This window comes from Pipistrellus hanaki (assembly GCF_964339955.1).
Source record: "Pipistrellus hanaki genome assembly, chromosome: 9".
NCBI classification, from domain to species: Eukaryota; Metazoa; Chordata; class Mammalia; order Chiroptera; family Vespertilionidae; genus Pipistrellus; species Pipistrellus hanaki.
In genome coordinates, this window is record NC_140511.1 from 76007278 (window position 1) to 76031293 (window position 24016).

The 24016-nt window shown below is 57.0% G+C and overlaps 1 protein-coding gene across 2 annotated transcripts; it reads right to left on the minus strand.

The window, feature by feature from the left end:
• Positions 1-5684: 5684 nt before the first annotated feature.
• LOC311627876 (tumor necrosis factor receptor superfamily member 6-like) lies at positions 5685-22252 on the minus strand. 2 transcript variants are annotated; one of them, XM_084894587.1, is made up of 8 exons: positions 22110-22252; positions 20333-20414; positions 18030-18155; positions 11597-11711; positions 9839-9903; positions 8600-8701; positions 6613-6653; positions 5685-6316 (listed from the first exon to the last, which is right to left on the minus strand). In XM_084894587.1, exons 1-8 carry the CDS (start codon positions 22188-22190, stop codon positions 6059-6061), a joined length of 870 nt encoding a protein of 289 aa, XP_084750713.1. In that variant the 5' UTR covers positions 22191-22252; the 3' UTR covers positions 5685-6058. The 2 variants fall into 2 exon arrangements, with proteins under 2 accessions (XP_084750713.1, XP_084750714.1); XM_084894588.1 differs by lacking the exon at positions 22110-22252 and adding an exon at positions 21210-22091.
• Between the last annotated feature and the right edge of the window lie 1764 nt (positions 22253-24016).

Genomic DNA, 24016 nt, shown 5'->3' on the forward strand with positions numbered 1-24016 from the left:
CCCACCAGAGCCCCGAACCCACCAGAGCCTTGAACCCACATGAGCCAGGGCGGGGCGCAGAGGGTGTTCTCACACACCAGGTGCCCTGTTCCTTTCGGGCAGGTAGGACAAGGGGCCCCACCAGACTGGCTCAGCTTGTGGTCAGGGCCTCTGCCTGGTACCCCTACGTCCTAGGAATCGGGGTACGGGATGGCACAAGGCCTGCCTGTCCCTCAGCCCCACAGGGACTCCCGGTGCATCATTGCTCACCTGAGTGGAAACCTGTGCTTCGTCCCTGAGTCCGACGGACCATCCTAAACATTCCTACGAGCAAGGCATCCTCCTGCTGGGACCTGCTGCTGCCCGCTGGGGCCAGCCCGACCCAGAGCCCTCCACCGGCAGCCAGGGACCCCTCCACACGCAAACCTGCGACTTTCCTGGCCAGTAGCCCTTCCCGGGATACGAGTCAAGCTGTGCCCACAGGCCAGGCCAGGGCAGATTAGCTGCCCAATCATTGGTCAGCTGCCTTCCAGGGGGTCCCTGTGAGTGGAGCAGGAGGGCCGGCGCTGGGCTCTGACAGCCACAGAGCCCCTCCACCAGGCTGTCCAAACCTGGGGGCCACAGGTCCAAGCCCGGGGCTGGCCCCTGCCTTGGAGGCCACCAGACTGTGGTGACCAAGCAGCCCTTCCTGGCCTGCGGGAAAGTCCTGTTTAGCATTAGCTCATCGGGCACTTATTGAGCGCCCACTGTTTGCTACCCCAGAGGGGATTGGGAGAGGAAGCTGCCCACCCTGCCCCGGAGCACACGGAGTAACGGGTGGGGCACCAGGAAGATGGGGAGAAGAGGTGGGCGCACAGAGGAGGCACCAGGCCCTCCTGGGAGCTCAGGCGGGCCGCCGGGCAGAGCGGACTCAGAGCCCCTCTTCCCGGCCTGTTGCCATGCCGCTTCAGTGCCCAGAGCGAGACTGGCACCCGGGAGGTGGGGGTCTACTGGATGCATCCCAGTCCACACAAAGGCCACGGTGGGAGTGAGAGGCAGGCGTGGCCCCAAGGGGGCGCTCTTCCCTTCACAGTGAGGAAACTGAGGCAGGGGAAGGCCAAGTCGCTGCCCAGGGTCATCCTCCACTTGGCAGGACAGGATGCACTCCAGGTCTGTCTGTCAGTCTGTCTCCACGGTGGCACAGACAGCCTGCAGACGTGAAGATGCCTTTTCTGGGGCCACACCCACACTGGGTGCCCAGCAGGCAGGGCCGTTTCCCCTGGGACGGCCAGCAGCGCCCCTCCGCAGCCCACTCCCTCCAGCAAAGTGCAAGGGCTCCACCTGGTGGCCGAGGCTCCTTCCAGCATCCTCTCACCGTGGGTACTGCCAGAGCCAGAGCCAGTTCCTGGGGGACTCCCTCCAGCCCAGCTCCCCTGGCACCGGAAGGCCTCCCTCCCTTCCCCCCGAGGTTCCCAAGCTTCCGGAACCTCTCAGGGCTCCCAGGCCAGGGCTCTCCTGAGACAGCGTTCTCCGGGAACGAGGGATACAGACCCTGTGGGAGCCTGTGCCTGGGGTGAGGCTGGCATGAGATCCGGTACAACCAGTTCTGCCCTCCGAGGCTCAGACACAGATGCCGGGGGCTCCGACCAGCGTGCACGCTGCCCGTGGCACTGGGAGTGTGGGAGGGGCCTGTGCCTGGCCCGGGAGCCCTGCACGCCCAGCTCCACACTCAGGGAATGCCTTTACCCGCTTTCACCCTCAGGATCCGTCCACATGTCCACCGGGCCTGGTTCTCGGAGGCCTCCATCTCTCCAGCAAGTTCTCGCTGACAACCCCCCGCCCCACGCTGAGCGGAGGTCCAGTCTCCTGAGGGCCCCCACCGAGGCCGGGCCTCCGCAGTGGGGGAGGCCTGGGACCGCGGAGTGGATTTCGTGCCTGTGGATGGTGGGGACAAGGAACAAAGATTCCAACTCCTGGGAGCTTATCCTTTGGCTGGGGCTTGTCCACTCTTCTGCTCTGATTAAGGGGCAAGTCTGGAATGCCTTCTGCCCCCCCTGGGGAAGCCAGCTCCCTCCTCAACCGGAAGGTCTTCTTGTTGAGCCTCTCGGGGCCCCACCCCTGAAACCAGGGCCTCCACCCAGAATGCCACGGCCAGCCGAGGCCAGAATGCTCCAGAGGAAATTGTCTCCACTTTTGGCTCAGGAAGCACCACCCTGGCAATTTACCAAGGGACAAGCCAGCAGCCCAGGGCATCTGTGAGGCATGACCAGGAGGTTCAGGGGGATGAGAGGGAGCAAAAAGCTACCGCCCCAGGGAAGCATGCAGATTGGGCCAAGACCGAGGTCAGCGGAAAACTGGGTGGGGGCTGCCAGGCGGCTGCAGCAGGACAGCAGCAGGGGCACTGACTGTGGTGGAAGCTTCCATCAGGCTGTTAGAGGCAGGAGCAGGCTGTCCTCCTCCTCCAGGTAGAACTGACAGGGCCCGGAGGGAGGAGTGAGAACCTTCCGGTCCCACACCTGCGCCTGGATCCCAGAGACTGCACTTTAAACATGGGGCACTCCTACATCTGGGACCCAGACTATCACGGAGGGACCAAGAAGATTATCCCGGGGCCCAGGCCTCAAACACAGAGTCCAGACTTATATCCTGAGTGTACTTCTCAGTTGTAACCAAGACCACCATTTCCACAACCCAGAGGTCCAGGTGAGGTACCAGACAGCCCCCAGGAACCCAAAAGTCCCTCCACGGCCAGAAAGGTTCTCCCCGGACCCAGACCTCCATCAGCAACCCAGACCTACTCCTGGTCGCAGACCAGAAGGCCTTTTCAGGCAACCATAGTGGAAGCCAGTGCCTATAACTTAATTGGAGGCCAAATAACCAGGCTAGTCCTGACCACCATTTCATCATCCCGAGGTCCTGCCCTTGCCCCAAACCTCCCACCTGGGCCCATAGCGCCCCCTATTGACCGCACCATGCCTGAGCACCCAGACCTCCATCAGGGTCCCAGACCTTCATGGAGGATCCTAGTTGGCCCAACGGGGGCCCAGGCCACAAACCTGGGACACAGAGTTGTACCAGGGGACTAGATCTCTATGCTTTACCCAAACAACTATTCCATACCCCATATGGGGAGGTGAGGTATCAGACTTTCCTCCGGGCCTTACCTGCCCTCACAGGACCCAGACCTCCACCTGGGGCTCACATCTACATCTGGGACCCAGACTATCATGATGGGGCCGAGAAGATTATCCCGGGGCCCAGGCCTCACACGCAGAATCCAGACTTGTATCCCGGGTGTACTTCTCAGTTTATAACCAAGATCACCATTTCCATAACCCAGATATCCAGGTGAGGTGCCAGACGGCCCCAAGGGCCCAGACCCTGTCCCCAAAGGCCCTCCCAGGACCCAGACCTCCACCCAGGGCTCAGACCTAGCTCCTGGTCCCAGACCTTTTTTTTTTTTTTTTTTTAGTTTTGTTTTGATTTTTCACAGAGAGGAAGAGAGTGGGATAGAGAGTTAGAAACATCAATGAGAAACATTAATCAGCTGCCTCTTGCACACCTACCACTGAGGATGTGTCAGCATCCAAAGTGTGCCCCTGACCAGAATCGACCCGGGACCCTTCATTCCGCACACAGACACTGTATCCACTGAGCCAAACTGGTTGTGTCCAAATCCCAGACCTTTATGGCTTGGACCAGATGGTCATTCAGGGGACCCAGACTAGAACCCATTGCCTATCTGTTTATTGGAGTCTAAATATCCAGCTAATCCAGACCACCATTTCATCATCCCAAGGTCCTGCCCTTGACCCAAACCTCCCAACTGGGCCCCTAGTGCCCCCTAGTGACCACACCTCCCTCCAACACCCAGACCTACATCCGGGGCTCATACCTACTTCTGTGCACCAGACGTTTATGGGATGACCCAGACTAGAATCTATTCCCAATTTTTTTTCTAAAATCTAAATATTCGGGCTTGTCCAGACCATCATCATTTCTTCATTCTGGGGCTCTGTCCTTGATCCAAACATCCCACCTGGGCCCGTAGCGCTCCCTAGTGACCACACTATGCCTGAGCAACCAGACCTACATCCGGGGCTCAGACCTACATCTGGGTCCCAGACCATCATAGTGGGACCAAGAAAATTATTCCAGGGCCAGGCCTCAACACTGAATCCAGTCTTGTGTCAGGAGTGTAGTTTGCCTCTGTAACCCAGACCACCATTTCATAACCCAGATGTCCAGGGGAGGTACCAGACTGCCCCTAAGGCACAGAAACTCCCTCCCTGGCCTGAACTGCCATCTCAGGACCCAGACCTCCTTCTGAATCTCAGACCGACATCCGGGTTCCAGACCTTTATGGGAGGACCAGAAGGCCCTTCCTGGGACCCAGACTACAACCCACTGCCTATCCTTTTTTTTTTTTTTTTAAATATATTTTATTGATTTTTTACAGAGAGGAAGGGAGAGAGATAGTTAGAAACTTCGATGAGAGAGAAACATCGACCAGCTGCCTCTTGCACACCCCCTACTGGGGATATGCCCGCAACCAATGTACATGCCCTTGACCGGAATCGAACCTGGGACCTTTCAGTCCGCAGACCGACGCTCTACCACTGAGCCAAACCGGCTTCGGCCCACTGCCTATCCTTTATCGGAGTCTAAATATCCAGGCTAGTCCAGACCACCATTTCAGCATCCTGAGGCCCTGCCCTTGACTCAAATCTCCCACCTGGGCCCATAGCGCCCCCTATTGACCACACTTCTCTCCCAGCACCCAGACCTACATCGGGGTCCCAGACCATCATGGCAGAGCGGAGAAATTTATCCCTGGGCCCAGGCCTCAAACACAGAATCCTATCTTCTATCAGAGGACAAGATCTCCATCCATAATCCAGACCAGATGTCCAGGTGAAGTACCAGACCGTCCCCCGGGGCCCAGACCTCCCTCCCAGCCCGGAGCCATCCACCCAGAACCTAGACATCTATCCGGGCCTCAGACCTACATCCGGGGCCCAGACCTTCACGGCAGGGCTGTGAGGCCAACCTGGGGCCCAGGCCACAAACTCCGTCATTTGAGGATTTTTTGTTGTTGTTGTTTTTTAATTTCTTCATTGGTTAAGGTATTACCTATGTGGCCTTGTCCCCCCAATGTCCCCCCTAACCCCCCATTCATGCCCTCACCCCCCTGGTGTCTGTGTCCATTGGTTAGGCTTATATGCATGCATACAAGTCCTTTGGTTGATCTTATTGCCACCCTCCCCTACCTTCTCTCTGAGGATTGAAGGTCTGATTGATGCTTCTCTGGATCTGTTTTTGTTCATTAGTTTATGTTTTTCATTATAATCCACAAATGAGTGAGATCATGTGATATTTATCTTTGACTGGCTGATTTCGCTTAGCATAATGCTCTCCAGCTCCATCCATGCTGTTGTAAATTATAAGAATTCCTTCTTTTTTACCACAGCGCAGTATTCCTTGTATACATGTACCACAGTTTCCGAATTCATTCATCTGCTGATGGGCACTTAGGCTGATCCCAAATCTTAGCTATGGTGAATTGTGCTGCTATGAACATAGGGGTGCATATATCCTTCCTGATTCATGTTTCTAGTTTCTTAGGATAAATTCCTAGAAGTGGGATTACTGGGTCAAATGGCAGTTTCATTCTTAAAATTTATATATATATATATATATATATATATATATATATATATATATATATATATTACTGATTTTTTACAGAGTGGAAGAGAGAGGGATAGATAGTTAGAAACATCAGTGAGAGAGAATCATCGATCAATTGCCTCTTGCACACCCCCTACTGGGGATGTGCCCGCAACCAAGGTACCTGCCCTTGGTCGGAATCGAACCTGGGACGTTTCAGTTTGCAGACCGACGCTCTACCACTGAGCCAAACTGGTTTCGACCAGGGTGGGAAAGTTTTGATTTCAGACCATCCTGTGGTCCTGTGGTCCTGTGTGGTCACCTGGTCTCTGAGGCGGGATGGTGGGCCTTGAGGGCCTCCTGAGCTCCTCAGCTGCAGCCCGTGGCCCCTCTGCGCCCACAAGATCCACCAGGACCTTAACCATTACCCTTAGGCCAGGGCTGCGAGGAAGTGAAGAAGTGTCAGGCCATGGTGACCAGCGTGGGGCCCGGCCTCATCACGGGCCTCCGCCTCCGGCCACAGGCCGTCCACCCCCGCCGGGCTCTCCGGGGTCCCGGGGAGGATCAGGGACTCGGACGCCACGTCCAGGCTGTCTTCAGGCAGGAGGCGGGCCCCCATCGCGGGGACCGGAGCGTCTGCATCTCGGGTCTCAGGCGATGACACGAAGGGCCCTGAGCTCTCAGGCACCTGGAAAGGCAAGACGAGGGTCAGGGGTCAGCCCGGGCGCCCCCACAAGAGGATAGGGGCCCACAGCTAAGTGGGGCCCGGCCGCCTCTGGTCTCAGCTCTGCCCTCACGGCTGGCTCTGCGGGCCTCGGTGCCTCAGTTTCTCCATGTGCATTGGGCCCTCCAGAGTCTAAGGCACATCCGGCTCAGGCCCTCGGCTCTCGTTCGGCTGACACTCGGGCAGAGAGGGCCTCAATGGAGCTGGAGTGGGTCCCGCCACCTCCCCTCCGGGGCCGGCCTGGCCTGGGCGCCACTCACCAGGCTCTCGGTTCTGTCAGGACGTCTGGTGGAGACACATCCTGGGGAGACAGACGGCGGGTGGTCACGGAGGTGCCGGGAGGTTCCTCTGAGCTGAGGTCAACCCAGAAGCGATCACCCCTCTCCCCAGGGAAGCCACAGGAAGGGCCACTGCGCCTCACCCCTGCTTTCTGCTTGCAGACCTGCCAGGAGCCCAGCGCCGGAGCTCAGCTGCCCCTGGCTCTGCCCCTCAGACCTGCGCACACCCTGATCTCGGCCAGGACTGCCACCTGGGAGATGGCACTGGTACCCATCCATGGCATAGGAGGGACCCCCAATCCCACTTACCTGCCCTTTTTGAATAATAATTTGATCTTGCCCCATCCCCAGTGATCCACCTGTTCAAGACATGCTGACACTGAGACATCCTAGGAATGAGCCTTCCTAGCACCTGTGGGACTCAGTTATCCAAACAAGAGGTTGGTCATCAATGCATCCTTTGGACTGACTTCTGACCAAAAGGGGGAAGTGTGGACGAAAGGAGCCACATGCTCAGGGGAGGCCTGCGTGGCCGTCTTGCAAACTCAAAGCCCTAAAATAACCACAAAAGGTGGTCTGAAAATTAAATATTTAACTGCAAACAGGTTATGGTGGGCAGTCATGTCCTAGGCCGATATTTTCCCTGACAAAGATCGACTTAGATCTTTACTGAGCCCATTTACCTTCAAGCCTCTAAGATAACATATCTATGAGATATCTGGGTAACTTGTAACTTCCCTTTTTCTGGAGCCCTTGGGGCACAACCAAATGTGGTAGGCGCCAGAACAAATGCCTCAGATTTCTTCATTATCATGTTAATTGTTCCTGCACCCACCTAAGTATGTGTCCATCATTTCACTTTTTATCCAATCCAGGGGGTTCCCAGCTTTGCTTTCTCCCGCCTCCTTAATCCATCACCAATGAGTTCATGCAACCCACCTATGTCCCTCCTTTGATTGCCATGTATAAAAAGAAATGTAACCCGCCATTCTCCGGAGCATCATCTCAATTCCTTGAGGTTCTGCTTCCCGGCATATGTTGAAAGTTTGGCTCAAATAAACTCACACAGATTCTTCACAGGTTTCAGTGGTTTTTTTACGTTAACATTTCTCATTTGAGTTTCGGGTATCAGGTGTATTAAGTCACACAACCTTCGGCTAAAAGAACGTCTTAGCAAGGCACTTAAAAATGGTTTCTGACCCTGGTTGGTTTGGCTCAGAGGGTAGAGTGTTGGCCTGTGGAATGAAGGGTCTCGGGTTCAATTCTGATCAAGGGCACATGCCCAGGTTGTGGGCTCGATCCCCAGTAGGGTGTGCACAGGCCCGGGATGTAGGCTCCATCCCCAGTGGGGGGCTGGCAGATGGCAGCTGGTCCATGATTCCCTATCATCATGGATGTGTCTGTTGCTCTCCCCTCTCCCTTCCTCTCTGACATCAATCCCACATGATAAAAGGGTAATACGTAAACTGACCCCAAGGGCAGAACGACTGGGAAATACCCACTATGTTGTGCACTGACCATGGGGGGTGGAGGGGGCAGACGCTGAAGGCAGGGGCTTCAGTGTGGTCAGTGTGCTCCCACGGGGGAGGAGGGAGGGGGCGGCCCCGCTCAGCCACAAGCTGGGCTGATGGCTGCAAGCGCAGTGGTGGCGGCGGAGCGTCCCCTGCCTGCTCCCCGGAGCTAAGGACGTCTGACTGCGGCCTGGACCCGCTCCCTGGGGGAACGGCCTAAGCTGGCAGGTGGACATCCCCTGAGGGGTCTGGGACTGCGAGAGGGCTCAGGCCGGGCTGAGGGACCTCCCCGGCCCCGCCCCCGCCTCCGAGTGCACGAAAATTCTGGTAAAAATACATTTAAAAAATAAAGAAAGTGAGCACAGCGGTATTCTAAGTGGAAAAGGCCGGTCAGGAACCTCCCAGGGCTCCCAGCCGGGCTGCTGCTCCTTCTTCCTGGAGCGCTCTCCTCCGCTTACCTCTGCTCCACCAACAGGTAATGAGGACGACGACGACGAGGATGAAAAGGGTCACCGCAAACATGACCCAGGCTCTATCAGCAAGGGGACCGGCTGCGGGTCCTGGGGGCACAGAGAGCGCTGTGGCGGGTAAGGTGTCCCTCTCGGAAGGTCACCCCCCGCAGGGGCCGCCCTCCCAGAAGAGGGGCGAAGGCCCGGTGGCCAGGTGGGGCTCTGGTGCAGCGTCACGGACTCCTGGGCCGGAGGGCAGCCACCCCCGAAGGTGGGGACGAGGAGAGGACCCCATGGTGACCGTGGGAAGGCCTGGCCACAGCGGCCCGAGGGACAGGGCGGGGCCAGCCCAGGAGCCAGCTCAGGGGCCTGGTCTCCCCTGGTGACGTTACAGCACCAAGCGGAGCCGGCCACACGGTCACGGGCGCGGGCAGGCCCATCGGAGCTGTGGCCGGGGCGCGGGGCCAGCCCAGGAGGTGGAGGGACAGCAGTGACGCTGCCACGGGGGCTTTTTTGAAGTGTATTTATTTTTCATTTTTCCAATTGATTTTTTTTTTTTGGAGAGTGGAGGGGAGGAAGGAGAGGGAGAGACAGAGAAACGTCAATGTGAAAGTGTGAGGGACACACCAATGGGCTGCCGCAGGCACCCCCCATCCCTCCACTGGGGCTGGGGATTGAGCCTGCAGCCCTTGACTAGGAATTGAACCCACGACACTTCGGTCCACGGGGTGGGGCTATAACCCCCGAGCCAACCCAGCCAGCGCTCTGACCAATTTTGTTTAGTCAAAGATTAGCTCCTGTGTTCTTTTTGTGGGGGATGGGCACTGAAGGTGCTTTAAGCCTGGCTGGCCTGGCTCAGGGGTTGAGCGTTGACCTATAACCCAGGAAGGGTGGCTGCCCTCCGGCCCAGGAGTCCGTGACGCTGCACCAGAGCTTCATTCCCGGTGAAGGCACATGCCCGGCTTGTGGGCTCGATCCCCAGTGGGGGGCGTGCAGGAGGCAGCTGGTCCATGACTCTCTCTCCATGAGTCCATGAAGCATCATTGATGTTTCTCTCTCTCCCTCCCTCTCCCTTCCTCTCTGTAATCAATAAAAATATATTAGAAAAAAACAATAATAAGTAAATAAATAAATAAAGCCCCGAACACCCACCACTTCCCACCTGCAGCCTCTTTCCTCAGGGGCAGAGCTGAGCACTGACCCCAGGCCCAGAGCCGGCCGGGCCCCCGTGGAAGAGGGGTCGCTCACCTGGCTGTGCAGCACACACGGTGTCCCTCGCGGCGGTGCAGGCCTGCAGGGTGGCTCCGGGACAGCTGAGAGGAAGGAGCGAAGGACCCAGCATCACTTCCGGGCCAGGCCGGCCCCACCCGGAGGGCCCACCAGCTCGGGGACCGTTGAGAGCACAGCGGGGAGTTCGGGGCCCCCGGGGTGTGGCTCTGAGAGCCGCAGCTCCACCGAGAGGGAGCAGCCCCACCGAGAGGGAGCAGCCCCACCGAGAGGGAGCAGCCCCAAGAGGAAGCCCATGGAAACCAGACAGGCAAACGAGTGGAGAGAAGCCGAGCCCTGATCGAACCGGACCTGCAGGCGGCCCCTGCTTTGGACTTGCCAGGTCCCAGGGCCATGGCTCTATGCGGTCTGAGTCGCACTGAATGGCCTACAACGCGCCTCACAAAAGTGGGCTGCTCTGCCCGCCGGTGGGGCTCAGGGGCTGAGCGTCGGCCTAGGACCCAGGAGGTCAGGGTTCTCCGTCAGGGCACAGGCCCGGGTTACAGGCTCCATCCCTGGAGGCGGGGAGGGGCGTGCAGGAGGCAGCCGGCCCACGGTTCTCTCATCATTGACGTTTCTCTCTCTCCCTCTCCCTTCCTCTCTGACATGAATTAAAATCCATTTATTTTTATTATTTTTTATTTTTTTAATATATTTTATTGGCTTTTCACAGAGAGGAAGAGAGAGGGATAGAGTCAGAAACATCGATGAGAGAGAATCATCAATGAGCTGCCTCTTGCACAACTCCTACTGGGGATGTGCCCACTACCAAGGTACATGCCCTTGACCAGAATTGAACGTGGGACCCTTCAGTCCGCAGGCCAATGCACTATCCACTGAGCCAAACTGGTCCCAGCAAAACCCATTTATTTTTAAAAGGGAGCCATTCTGCTAGTGGTTTTCCCACTGTCACTTCTCCCCAGAAGGCCCCCCATATAGGCCCACCCGGAAGCTCAGGATGAACCTGCTCTGGAAACCTGTGCGTTCAGTGCGGCCTCCTGGAGAGCCGGCCTCCGTGAGCAGCGCCCTCCTGAGGGGCCGTGAGCAGAGGGCAGCGCCCTCCTGAGGGGCCGTGAGCAGGGGGCAGCGCAGTGCAGATGGAGGCAGACAGGAGAGGTCGCAGCAGCAGGTCTAGGAGGAGCGCCAGGGGCCGCTGCCTCCAGAGCCGAGAGGCAGGAAGGGCCCCCAGAGCCTGTGAGGACCCGGTCCGGCCTCACCGGGTGCCGGGCTTCCGGGCTGCGGGGCTGGGAGAGATTATTCCCGAGGTTTGTAACGCCCCAGGCCTGGCGCTTGTGACCGAACCAGGGCCCTGCTGCGGGACGGCCGTTCAGCTGGGACAGGGGCAGTGCGCACTGCCCTTCCCCTGCCCGGAGCTGCCCCTCCGAACCGTCCATGGCTCCCACCTCCCTCCCTCCTCGGGCCTCTGCTTCTCCCACAGCCCCGCCCTCCACCCCTCGAGGCCCCGTCGGGCCCCTGAGCTTTGGCTTCTGTGCCCGACTCCTCGGGGGCTTTGGAGGGGTGAGCGGGCGGTGGCCCTGTGGGTGGACGGAGCCCTGGCCCAGGGCGGCCCCGGGGGACACAGCCAGGCCAGGGGTTCGCCTTCATCTGCAGGCGCCTCCACGGCAGGTGCTGCCAGGCTCCAGGCGGGAGCACCGAGGGGGCCGCTGCACAGCCCGAGGCAGACAGGCCCCGGGTGGGCGGGGACCCAGGCAGCAGGGCTGCCCGCGCCCGAGGCGGTACCTGGTGCAGGGGTGGCAGCCCTCCAGGCAGCGCTCCGAGTCGCAGTAGTACTCCCCGGGCTTGCACTGGCACTGCCGGTCCCGTGTCGGGGTGCAGTCACGCACCATCTCCTGATCTGCGGGGGAGGGGAAGGCGGGTCAGGCACCGGGGCTGGGACTGTCCGCCCATACCGGCCCCTTCCGGCCGCTGGGTCAGGGACCAGGGCTGGTCTCCCTGGGGGCACTGTGCGAAGTCACGTGTCGCTTTACCTGCCTTCCCTGCCAGTGGACACGGGTGCACACGGACGGCTCTGACACACAGAGGTGGGAGGGCGGGTGGGGAGTGGTGTGGGCCCGTGGGAACCTCACCCACTACACCCCAACGTTTCTCCCGAGGGCCGGCCCTGATCCCACGTCTCCCATTGGGCAGGAGTCCCCGCCACCCTGCCCCCACTTGCGGCACTGGCTCTGGTGGATGTGAGACCGTCCACCTCTCCACTCCTCAGAGACGCTTTCTTTTTCTCTCTTAATTACATTTTTACTAAGGCCCAGTGCACTAAATTCCTGCAGGGGATGGGGAGGTGTCCCTCAGCCCAGCTCATACCCTCTCCAATTTGGGACATCCCTCTCACAATCCAGGACTGCTGGCTCTCAAACACTTGCCTCCCTGCCAGACTGATCACCCCCTAACCACTCCCCTGCCAGCCTGATCAACGCCTAACTGCTCCTCTGATGGCCTGATTGCCTGTAACTGCTCTCCCTGCTGGCCTAGTCTCCCCCAACTGCCCTCCCCTGCAGGCCTGGTCGCCCCCAACTGCCCTGCCCTGCAGGCCTGGTCACCCCCAACTGCCCTACCCTGCTGGCCATCTTGTGGCAGCCATCTTGTGCCTACACGGGGGCAGCCATCTTGTGTGTTGGAGTGATGGTCAATTTGCATATTACTTTTTTATTAGATAGGATTTATTTATTTATTCATTTAACCCAAGGATATTTTCCCCCATTGATATCTTTTTTTACAAAAATATTGGGTCGGCAGCTAAGTTATTGCGGGTTTCACACATATATGGCTTCAGTTGAATTTTTAGGTTTGCAGACGTAGTACAAATGTAAAACACATTTTGTTATTTGATAGTTGGCTATTCAGCTGTTAATCAGTAAAAAAAGTTTTTTGATCTGTTTTGTAGTTTTCGTTTGGCGTTCGTTGAAAAATGGAAAATCAAAAGGAACATTTTCATCATATTTTGCTTTTTTATTTTCGCAAAGGGAAAAACGCATCGCAAGCTCATAAAAAGTTATGTGCTGTTTATGGTGACGAAGCCTTAAAAGAACAGCAGTGTCAAAATTGGTTTGCCAAATTTCGTTCTGGTGATTTTTCACTCAAAGATGAAAAACGCTCTGGTCGTCCAGTTGAAGTTGATGACGCCCTAATCAAAGCAATAATCAATTCGGACTGTCACAGTACAACACGTGAGATTGCAGAGAAGCTTCATGTATCACATACATGCATTGAAAATCACTTAAAACAACTTGGCTATGTTAAAAAACTCGATACATGGGTTCCTCATGAACTGAAAGAATCACAGTTAACGCAACGCATTAGCAGCTGAGATTTGCTAAAGAAACGTAATGAAAATGATCCATTTTTAAAACGACTGATAACTGGCGATGAAAAATGGGTTGTTTACAACAATATCAAGCGGAAAAGATCGTGGAGCAGGCCAGGTGAACCAACTCAAACAACATCAAAAGCTGATATTCATCAAAAGAAGGTTTTGTTATCAGTTTGGTTGGATTACAAAGGAATTGTCTACTTTGAACTCTTACCACCCAACCGAACGATCAATTCTGATGTCTACATTGAACAACTAATGAAATTAAACAATGCAGTTGAAGAAAAGCGGCCCGAATTGACAAATCGAAAAGGTGTTGTATTCCATCATGACAATGCAAGGCCACACACATCTTTGGTCACTCGGCAAAAATTAATGGAGCTTGGTTGGGATGTTTTGCCACATCCACCATATAGTCCTGATCTTGCACCATCTGATTACTTTTTGTTTCGATCTTTACAAAACTCCTTGAATGGTAAAAATTTCAATAATGATGATGATGTCAAATCGTACCTGATTCAGTTTTTTGCTAATAAAAACCAGAAGTTTTTTGAACGTGGGATTATGATGCTGCCTGAAAGATAGCAAAGGGTCATTGATCAAAATGGGCAATACATTACAGAATAAAGTTATTTAGTTCCATGAAAAAATTGTCTTTGATTTTTTTTTAAATCCGCAATTACTTAGTTGCCGACCCAATATATTTTATTGATTTTTTTACAGAGAGGAAGGGAGAGAGATAGAGAGCTGGAAATGTCAATGAGAGAGAAACATTGACCAGCTGCCTCTTACACACCTCCTACCGAAAATGTGCCCACAACCAAGGTACATGCCCTTGACCAGAATCGAACCTGGGACCTTTCAGTTTGCAGACCGATGCTCTACCACTGAGCCAAACCGGCTTCGGCTGATATCTTTTTTTAATCTTCAAATTTAGAACTCTAGAAAATGCTTTTTGAAATAAAAAAAAAATACACACACACACATATATTCCCTAACCAGTTTAGCTCAGTGGATAGAGCATCAGCCTGTGGAATGAAGGGTCCCAGGTTCGATTCCAGTCAAGGGCATGTACCTTGGTTATAGGCACATATCCAGTAGAGGGTGTGCAGGAGGCAGCTGATTGATATTTAACTTTCTATCCTCCTCCCTTTCTCTCTGTAAAAAAATCAATAAAATATATTTTTTTAATTAAAAACATATACCCTACCTAATAATCCTACCTAATAAAAGAGTAATATGTAAATCGAGATCCAAGATGGCTGCACCCAGGTAAACACCTAGTCGCAGCCGCACACAACAATTTCAATAAAATACAACTAAAATATAAAATGAACATTACCCAGAACTACAGGAAAGTCGACTGACTGGAAATTCTACAACGAGAAGCAAGGAGAAAACCAGAAGGAAGCGTGGAGGAGCTGTAAAAGCCCAAGGTACAGAGACACGCGGAGCGCAGAGAGGACAGAGCCGGAGAGGAGGGAGGCCGAGCGCCTGGCTGGCGTTCCCTAGCGGGAAGGAGATAAAACTCCGACTGTGCTGGGCCCCAGTTCCAACTGCTCTGAACCCCAGTTCTAGGCCAGACCCCGGGGACCCAGGCTCATCCATAGGGAGCTGGGCTGTAAGGTGGAACCCCGGGGGAGCGGCAAGAGGAGGTCCCGGCGGCGCTAACATTGCACGCAGAGAAGGGACGGTCGGCTGTGCCACGGGATTGCCCTGGCCGGAAGGAGACTGGAGCTCCAGTCTGCTCTGAACACCACCTCCAACTCCACTTCCAACTGAACTGAACCCCAATACCGGGCTCATTGGGGGAAAGCCTAGACTGTTTGGCAGCAGGCGAAAATCGAGGGCACCTTTCTCTCAGAGGCGCTTGCAGGTACTGAAGGACCCTGGGGATTACTGAGACCGAATAGGGCGGGGCTGATGGAAACCAAGGCTGTAGGCTCCACCCTGAAACCCCGTCCCACCTGTAACTGCGAAATGCGACAAAAAAATAGATCACAAACGAAAGAAATGGAGGACAAAAAGCGTCTGGATATAGAGTTCAAATCTACGCTTATAAAGTTTTTCAAGAATTTCCTAGAAAAGATGGATAAGACTTATGAGGATATGAAAAGAGATCAACTAGAATTAATAAGGAGTCAACAAGAAATGATAAGGGATCAACAAGAAATAAAGAATACATTGTCTGAAATAAAAAATATTTTACAGAGTCCTAAAAACAGAATGGAAGATCGCAAGAATCAAGTCAAAGATTTGGAACATAAAGAGCCAGAAGACACTCCTCCACAGAAGCTAGAAGGCAAGAGAATCCAGAAAATTGAAGATAATGTAAGAAACCTCTGGGACAACTTCAAGCAAACCAACATCAGAATTATGGGGGTCCCAGAAGATGAGAGAGAGCAAGATATCGAAAACATACTGAAAGAAATAGTGACAGAAAACTTCCCCTACCTGGTGAAAGAATTAGACTTACAAGTCCAGGAAGCGCGCAGAACTCCAAACAAAAGGAATCCAAAGAGGACCACACCAAGACACATCATAATTAAAATTCCAAGAGCAAAAGACAAAGAGAGAATATTAAAAGCAGCAAGAGCAAAGAAGGTAGTTACCTATAAAGGAGCACCTATACAATTGTCAGCTGATTTCTCAACAGAAACCATGCAGGCCAGACGGGAATGGCAAGAAATATTCAAATTGATGAATAGTAAGAACCTACAGCCAAAGATAATCTATCCAGCAAAGCTATCACTCAGTCCAAGGTCAGATAAAGAGCTTCACTAATAAAAAAAAGCTAAAGAAGTTCATCAACACCAAACCAGAATTATATGAATTGCTGAAGAGAAAGTAAATAAAGATAAAAATTATGAACAACAAATATGTAACTATCAACAAGTGAATCTAAAAACCAAGGAAATTAAAAAAATCTGATGAACAATATTAACTGTTGAATATAATAGAATCAAAGGTATGGAAGGGGAGTGAACTGACGATTCTTGGAGAAAAGGGGAGAGGGGGATGTGGGAAGAGACTGAACATAAACTGTGCACCTATGGATGAGGACAATGGGGGGTGGAGAAAGGGCAGAGGGTGGGGTGGGAACCTGGTGGAGGAGAGCAATGGTGGGGGGGGAAGGAACATTTGTAATAATATGAAGAATAAAAACTTATTTAAAAAAAAAGAGTAATATGTAAATTAACCATCACTGTGCTACAACCACAAGCCATGCCCACCAGCCAATCAGAGCAAGTATGCAAATAAACCCAACCAAGATGGCTACAGCCACAGAGAGCAGGAGGAAGGCTTGGGTTTCCCTGACAACAGAAGAAGCCAAGCTTTCCACCTGCCCTTCCCGGCCTAAGCCTCCACTCAAGGCTACAAAGTTTCAATTGTAGAAGGTAAATAAATTCCAGATACCAAGGCCTCTGCTTGGGTCACCAGGGGGTGTGACCGGCCTGCAAACCACCATAAGCCCCTCACTCAGGCTGCCCCACGCCCCAAAGGAACTCCCACCCTGATCTCAGACACCCTTTAGGGCAAACCCACTCGTGCACCAGGCCTCTAATCTATCTAATAAAAGAGTAACATGCAGATTGACCATCACTCCAACACACAAGATGGCTGCCCACATGAGGTCAAAGATCCTCCCCCTATGTGGACACTTGGTGGCGACCACAAGATGGCCAGCAAGCGAGGGCAACTGGGAGGCACCAGGTCTGCAAGGGAGGGCAGTTGTGGGTGATCAGGCCTGCAGGGCAGGGCAATTGAGAGAGATCAGGCCTGTAAGGAAGGGAAGTTGGAGATGATCAACCCTGCAGGGGAGGGCAGTTAGAGGTGACCAGGCTAGCAGAGGAGGGAAGTTGGGGGCAAATAGGCTGGCAGGGGAGCAGTTAGACATCAATCAGGTTGGCATGGGAGTGGTTAGGGGGTGATCAGGCTGGCAGGCAGAAGCAGTTAGGGGCAATCAGGAAGGCAGGCAGGTGAGCAGTTGGGACCTAGCAGTCTTGGATTGTGAAAGGGCTGTTCCAGATTGGAGAGGGTGCAGGCTGGGCTGAGGGACATGCCCCCCCATGCACAAATTTTGTGCATCGGGCCTCTAGTGTATGTATGTGTGTGTGTGTGTGTGTGTGTGTGTGTGTGTGTATTATATAACCTTATTGATTTTAGAGAGGAAGAGAGAGGGGAGAGAGAAACATCAATGAGGACAGAGAATCTTTGACCGGCTGTCTCCTACACGCCCCTGACTGGAGATTCAAACCTGCATCTGCCCTGACCAGGAGGAACCATGACCTCCTGGTTCAATGGTTGATGCTCAACCACTGAGCCACGCTGGCCGGGCACCGCTGTTTTTTTAGAGAGAGTGGAAGGGAGGGGAGAGACAGAGAGAGAAATGGTGATGTGTGAGAGAGACACAGTGATGAGATGCCACCCACCCACAACCCAACTGCGGCCAGGGATGGAGCCCACCACTGAGGTGTGTGCAGCCGCACCCTCCGTCCTCGGCTGACCCTCACCCACCGAGCCCGACCAACCAGGACTGTCCGTGCTGATTTTCCGAGAGACGGCAGAGGGAGAGAGAGAGAAACATGGACCGGCTGCTTCCTGCACGCTCTCCACTGGGGAATGTACCAGCAACCTAGACCTCAGGGCTCCTGGTACGCACACCCATCAGGCCGCGTCCTCACTCTCCATCGCGGCTTCGCTCCCCTCGCTCGGCCAACTGCCCCGATGGCACCCAGCGCCCCTGCACCCTCATCTCCGCCTGTGGCCGACGCCCCCACGCCAGGTCCAGGGGGCGGGTGCCCTACCCGACACAGACCCCCACGCCTGACAGCGCCCACTTACCTTCCCGGCACCGGGTACACAGCAAGCAGGACTCTTCCCTGTTGGGGTGGCTCAGGAAGGACCCAGGGGGGCACGGACAGCACCCTCTGGCCTGGCCCATGTAGCAGTCCTCGGTGAGGTAGTGGCCTGAGGCAGGGGAGGCACAGAGGTGAGGCGGGGGAGGCACAGAGGTGAGGCGGGGGAGGCACAGCACAGAGGTGAGGCGGGGGAGCACAGAGGTGAGGCGGGGGAGCACAGAGGTGAGGCGGGGGAGCACAGAGGTGAGGCGGGGAGCACAGAGGTGAGGTGGGGGAGGCACAGAGGTGAGGTGGGGGAGGCACAGAGGTGAGGTGGGGGAGGCACAGAGGTGAGGCGGGGGAGCACAGAGGTGAGGCGGGGCAGCACAGAGGTGAGGCGGGGGAGCACAGAGGTGAGGCGGGGAGCACAGAGGTGAGGCGGGGCAGCACAGAGGTGAGGCGGGGGAGCACAGAGGTGAGGCGGGGGAGCACAGAGGTGAGGCGGGGGAGGCACAGAGGTGAGGTGGGGGAGCACAGAGGTGAGGCGGGGGAGCACAGAGGTGAGGCGGGGGAGGCACAGCACAGAGGTGAGGCGGGGGAGGCACAGCACAGAGGTGAGGCGGGGGAGGCACAGAGGTGAGGCGGGGGAGGCACAGCACAGAGGTGAGGCGGGGGAGGCACAGCACAGAGGTGAGGCGGGGGAGGCACAGCACAGAGGTGAGGCGGGGGAGGCACAGAGGTGAGGTGGGGGAGGCACAGAGGTGAGGTGGGGGAGGCACAGCACAGAGGTGAGGTGGGGGAGGCACAGAGGTGAGGCGGGGGAGGCACAGCACAGAGGTGAGGTGGGGGAGGCACAGAGGTGAGGTGGGGGAGGCACAGCACAGAGGTGAGGCGGGGGAGGCACAGCACAGAGGTGAGGCGGGGGAGGCACAGAGGTGAGGCGGGAGAGCACAGAGGTGAGGCGGGGGAGGCACAGCACAGAGGTGAGGTGGGGGAGCACAGAGGTGAGGTGGGGGAGGCACAGAGGTGAGGCGGGGGAGGCACAGCACAGAGGTGAGGCAGGGGAGCACAGAGGTGAGGTGGGGGAGGCACAGAGGTGAGGTGGGAAAGGCACCGGCCCCTCCTGGTCCCTGAGGCCAGACCCCTCACCCAGCACCAACCCTCACTTCTCACCTTGGAATGTTCTGGACTGAGCCTCGGCTACATGTGTCCCAGGAACCGGGACCTGCCTCACCCCTCGGCCTTTACGATATTCCGCAGCTCGGCTAAGAGGGATGTGGGTGTGCACAGTGGAGCCCGCCAAGACCCCGCATCTACCCCACACTGACACCTCGGGGCCACCTCCCAGGGCAGCCCGGGCCACGCCCACAGGAGCCCGAAGCCGGGCACCGCCCGGCCAGGCTGTCCTGGAGCCAGAGCCATGCCTCGCACACAGACCCTCCGGCTGGTGTGGGTCCGGCTATCTCCCTCACGCCTGTGGGTGTGCCCGCTCAGATGTGTGTGCGGGCGGTGCAGAGTGTGCATGGCGTGTGTGTGCGTGGGAGTTAGGTGAGTGGTCCGGGGCTGGGGGTTCAGTCCCTGAGCTGGGGAGCCCCAAGAAGCTCCTGGCTGACAGGAGGAGGGGGGGGCTGGGGGTGGGTTGAGTGGGGGTGGAGGGTTAGGGGAGCAGGGGTGTGGTCGGCCCCTACAAAGAGGAGACCCCTGAAGGCAGGCTCACTGACCATGTGGTCCTCTGTCTGTGTGCAGTGGGGTCCGGGCATGGGGGCCGCAGGGTGTGACCAGGCTCCACGGGGCCCGGGATCTCGCCTTGACTGGCCAGGAGGGGGCGCGGCTGGAGGGCGGGCAGAGCAGGCCCTGGAAGCTGGGACTCCCAGCTGCTCTGGGGGCTTGTTCAGAGCCTCTTCCTGAGACGGAATGAGCCTGGGTAGGCCTGGGTGCCCATCACTGCCCTGACTTCACTGCCCCGACGGGACGGGCTCCTGACAGGGGTTTCTGGGAGCATGGAGCCTGGGCACACCCCCACTTCCGTCTGAGTAAGCAGAGCCCCTCTGTCAGGGGAGAGTCCCTCTGTCAGGGAGAGTCCCTCTGTCAGGGAGAGTCCCTCTGTCAGGGGAGAGCCCCAGGGGAGGGCGGTAAGCAGCGGGTGCTACCGGGGTAAGTGCTGGGAGAGGCCCACCCACCAGGCTCCCCCCACCCACCCAGGGCCTGGGCGCTGCAGCTCCGGGCCAGGGGCTGAGCCCCCCCCCCCCCCCCCCCCGGGCAGGGCAGCGGAAGGCGAAGGCTCGGTGGACGCAGATGCTCACTCACCAGCCTCACAGAGGTGGCCGGAGAGGCTCCTCACTGCACGCTGGTTGGGGTCATCTGGTTCCGCGCCGGCTGCCATGGCCGCCTGAAATCAGCCAACATGTCTCAGTGGCTGAGCATCGGCCTCTGAACCAGGAGATCAGGGTTCGATTCCCCGTCAGGCCACAGGCTGGTGTTGTGGGCTCCATCCCCAGTGTGGCGTGCAGGAGGCAGCCGACCGATGATCCTCTCTCCGATCCCCTCTCCTCATGGATGTTTCTCTCTCCCCCTCCCTTCCTCTCTCAGATCAATAAAAACTATTTGAAGAAAAAGGAAGGCCACTGCATGCCAGCGCCTGGCGTGGGCCTTTCATGCCCACCTCTGCACACCAGGAGGCCTGCTATTTTCCACCAGAATCACAAGCCCTCCTTCCCGGACAGACACGCCTCCCCTGCCTGAGTCACACGGAGCTCTGGTCCCGCTCAGAACCACTGCCTTCCTGCTCGGGAGCTGGCTACGGGCCCTGGACAGTCCCACGATGCCACCTCTGCGTGGCCTGAGGCAGAGCAGTGCCTCTCGGATGACTGTGTTTCCTCTCCGGGGTGCGCTGGGAGCGTCCCAGCTTTTAGAAACCCTCCAGCACTGTGTCTCCTCTTTTAAAATTGCATTAAAGCCCTGGACGGTGTGGCTCAGTGGATAGAGCACAGGCCTGCGGTTCCATTCTGGTCAAGGACTCCCAGGGAGGCAACCCATCGATGTGTTTCTCTCATATCCATGTTTCTGTCTTTCCCTCTCTCTTCCACTCTCCCTAAATATCAATGGGAACATATCCCCAGGTGAGGATTAATAATAATAAAATAATGGCATTAGAGGTTCAGATCAGCTCCCTCTGAAACCTTACCGGGACCAGGCGTGATCTACTCTTTACAGGCACATGGAAGCCACGTTTAAACAAACGGCCATCGTGAATTCTCCTGCGAGTGCTTTAAAAAATGACCGTTTCAGCGGGTGGTCATCTCCCTGTAAGTGGTGTGATGCCAGATGCTGATGTTCAAATGAAATATTTAATCAGCTCCCTCCAAAGCAGACACAGCTAAACACAACTGTTCTAACCTTAGGACTGAGCCCCTCCACAGCCACAGGCCGGGAGCCCCATCAGACACGGCGCAGAGTTCATGCAGCTGTTCCAAACTCGAGTGCTCAGCAGCGGACACAGACCAACAGGGAGAATCTGGTGGTTTGTATCCATTTTAAAAGACTAGGGACCCTGCTCTCAAGCTTTGGTGAGGCGCCTCTGGGAGCCAGCTCCCTGAGGACCGGCCAGTGGGGTGGGTAAGGGCGAGGGGCGCACTTTTGGGGGTGAGGGCTGCACCCACTCTCGGGCGGGGATGGTTTCATTCCGGAGAACACATGTCAGAACACCGAACTGCACACCTGGGGCGTTAGGTGTATGCCAATTACACGCCCATAAAGGTGTCACAATCTCGGCCTCCAGCTAACAAGAAATTACAACAGCCCCGCGGGATGAGAGGAAGACGGGTCTGGCCCCGCCCTCCCGGCCCCCGGGGTCCCCATCCGGTCACCGCAGAGCCCGGGCCGGCGGCCCCCGGACGTGCCACAGCCCCGCGCGCCCCCGCGGACAGAGGGCACGCCCCCGCGCCCAGCCTGGGGCGGCGACCCTCCCGAGTGCCCGGGCTGGGGAGCTGGGCGCGACGCCCAAGGCCAGACTCCATCCCGCCCGGCCCGGCCCCGGCCCCGGCCCCCCGCCGGCTGTGGGGTCTTCCCTTCCCCGCGCACCCACCTGCGCCCCGAGGAGGAGCAGCAGCGGCCACAGCAGCCAGGCAAACGGAACAGGAGACCTGGGCGACCTGCGCTCCTCCATCGCCGGCTGCGCTCTCCGTCTCTTCGGGCCCCATCGGCCCCGCCCCTCCCGCCTCCTATTGGCTGCTGTGGCTGCAGGGTCAGAGCTCCTCAGGGGAAGGGACACCATCCAGCCAGAGACCCCCCACCCCCTCTGAGAGCCCCTGGAGTGGCGCCCTCAGGACCATGCTGGTGTCCGGCAGGAGCGCCAGGCTGCAGGCGAGGCTGCCCCCAGAGTGAGGAGACGGCGTGGAATATACAGCCAGAACCAGTTTGGGCACATGTAAGTGGCAGCCCAGCCATGTTCTTTTCTCCCTCTCTCCCTCCCTCCCTCCCTCCCTCCCTTCCTCCCTCTTGCTTTCGCCAAAAATCCATCCTCAGGTGAAGATGAACCACAAAAAGGAAAAAGGAAAGGAAAGGCCTGGGCCGGAAACCGATCATGGTCTCACTAATTAGAACGGCGTGGACAAGGAACCCGGAAGGCTGGTCAACCTAGAAGCTCTGCAAGGTCAGAGCCAGGCACTCCTCATCTAAAACAATGGTAGCTGAGGTAAACCCAAACAATCACAAACCCAAACAAACCCAAACAATACTGTTACTGGAATTACCTGCGTAAGGGCAACGGGTGGATCCCAAACCTGACTGAAAGGGAAAGCAAGGCCGTAGTCCTCCCCCTAGAGGTGGGCTCCCGCCTGGCCCCCAATGTTCCCAAATGAACACTTTCCTAGTCTCTTGCATTTGTGTGCGGCCTTCTCCAGCACCCGAACCCTGAACCTGAACCCTGAACCACGCGAGATGTGCGGGACATGAAAAGCCTCCTCCCAGTTGGCGAAGTGACAGCTCACTAGTCACCCCGTTGGCATCCCAGTGCCTCAGAGAACCAAGGAGCCCGGGGAGGGGCTGGGGACGGAAAGACAACCCTCCAGCCTTCTGAGCCTTCCGGTTGCTGCACTCTCAGCCGGTCCCGCCCACCAGCTCAGGGCCCCTGGGACCCACAGGCAGTGACCCTCCTGCCCGCCCGGACCCCGCCCCCGGGGGAGCTTTGCCCAGACTCTCCTCAGAGCAGGAGGCGCTCGGCCCGTCTGGGATTCACGGAGGCGCCAAAGGGATGGAGCCGCGGGAGAAACGTGGATGCTGTGGCCCCAGACACCCGCCGAGGCCACGGCAGGACCGGACCTTCCCCAGCGTGGCCCCGCATGCCCGCGTAAGAGCGTTCCTCCCACCAATACGTCTGGGATGGCTCCCGCGGTGTGCCACCCGACAGCCCGAACGCGTGGTCTCGCGTCCCGAAGCCATTTCCTTCCAGCCCGTCTGCCATCATGAGGCTCTGGTCCCGGCCTGCGGCCTCGGGTCCAATTTCACCAGGGAGCCTGTCGGCGGCTGAAAAGGGAAATCGGAAGGAAGACGGGACCCACACTCGGAAGGTGCGCATGGCGCAGCCCCCCACCTGCCTGCCCGCAGCCGCTGGTCCTGGAGCCCATGAGGCTGGCAGAGGGGACCCAGGATCCGGGAGCCGGCAGCCCTGGGGCAGGGCGGGGGAAAGTGTTTGTCAAGGTTGGCCCTGCGCTTCCGCTCCAGCTCCCCAAGCTCCGTCACTAGTGACACCATCGCGTCCTGGGCCACCATTCCTGCTCGGGGCCTCCCCTCGGCCCCCAGGCCAAGTCGTCCCGGCGCCTCGGCCCCCGCTCAGCCCCAGAACCTGCCCCCGCCCCCGGGCACCCCGGGCCTGTGATGGGCATGCACATGGGATCTGCCTGAGCTGGTGCAGTCAGACTGGAACGTGGCAGATACAGGCATGCACACACACACACACACACACACAACCGTCACACTGGAGAATAATGAACT

Excerpts from the sequence above, each read along its gene's own strand:
- LOC311627876 (XM_084894587.1), bottom strand. The coding sequence starts at position 22,190 with ATGGAGGAGCGCAGGTCGCCCAGGTCTCCTGTTCCGTTTGCCTGGCTG. Across the intron at positions 11,712-18,029 it reads GTGTACCCGGTGCCGGGAAG|ATCAGGAGATGGTGCGTGAC; the intron begins GTAAGTGGGCGC and ends CCTCCCCCGCAG. Across the intron at positions 6,654-8,599 it reads TACCTGTTGGTGGAGCAGAG|GATGTGTCTCCACCAGACGT; the intron begins GTAAGCGGAGGA and ends CTGTCTCCCCAG.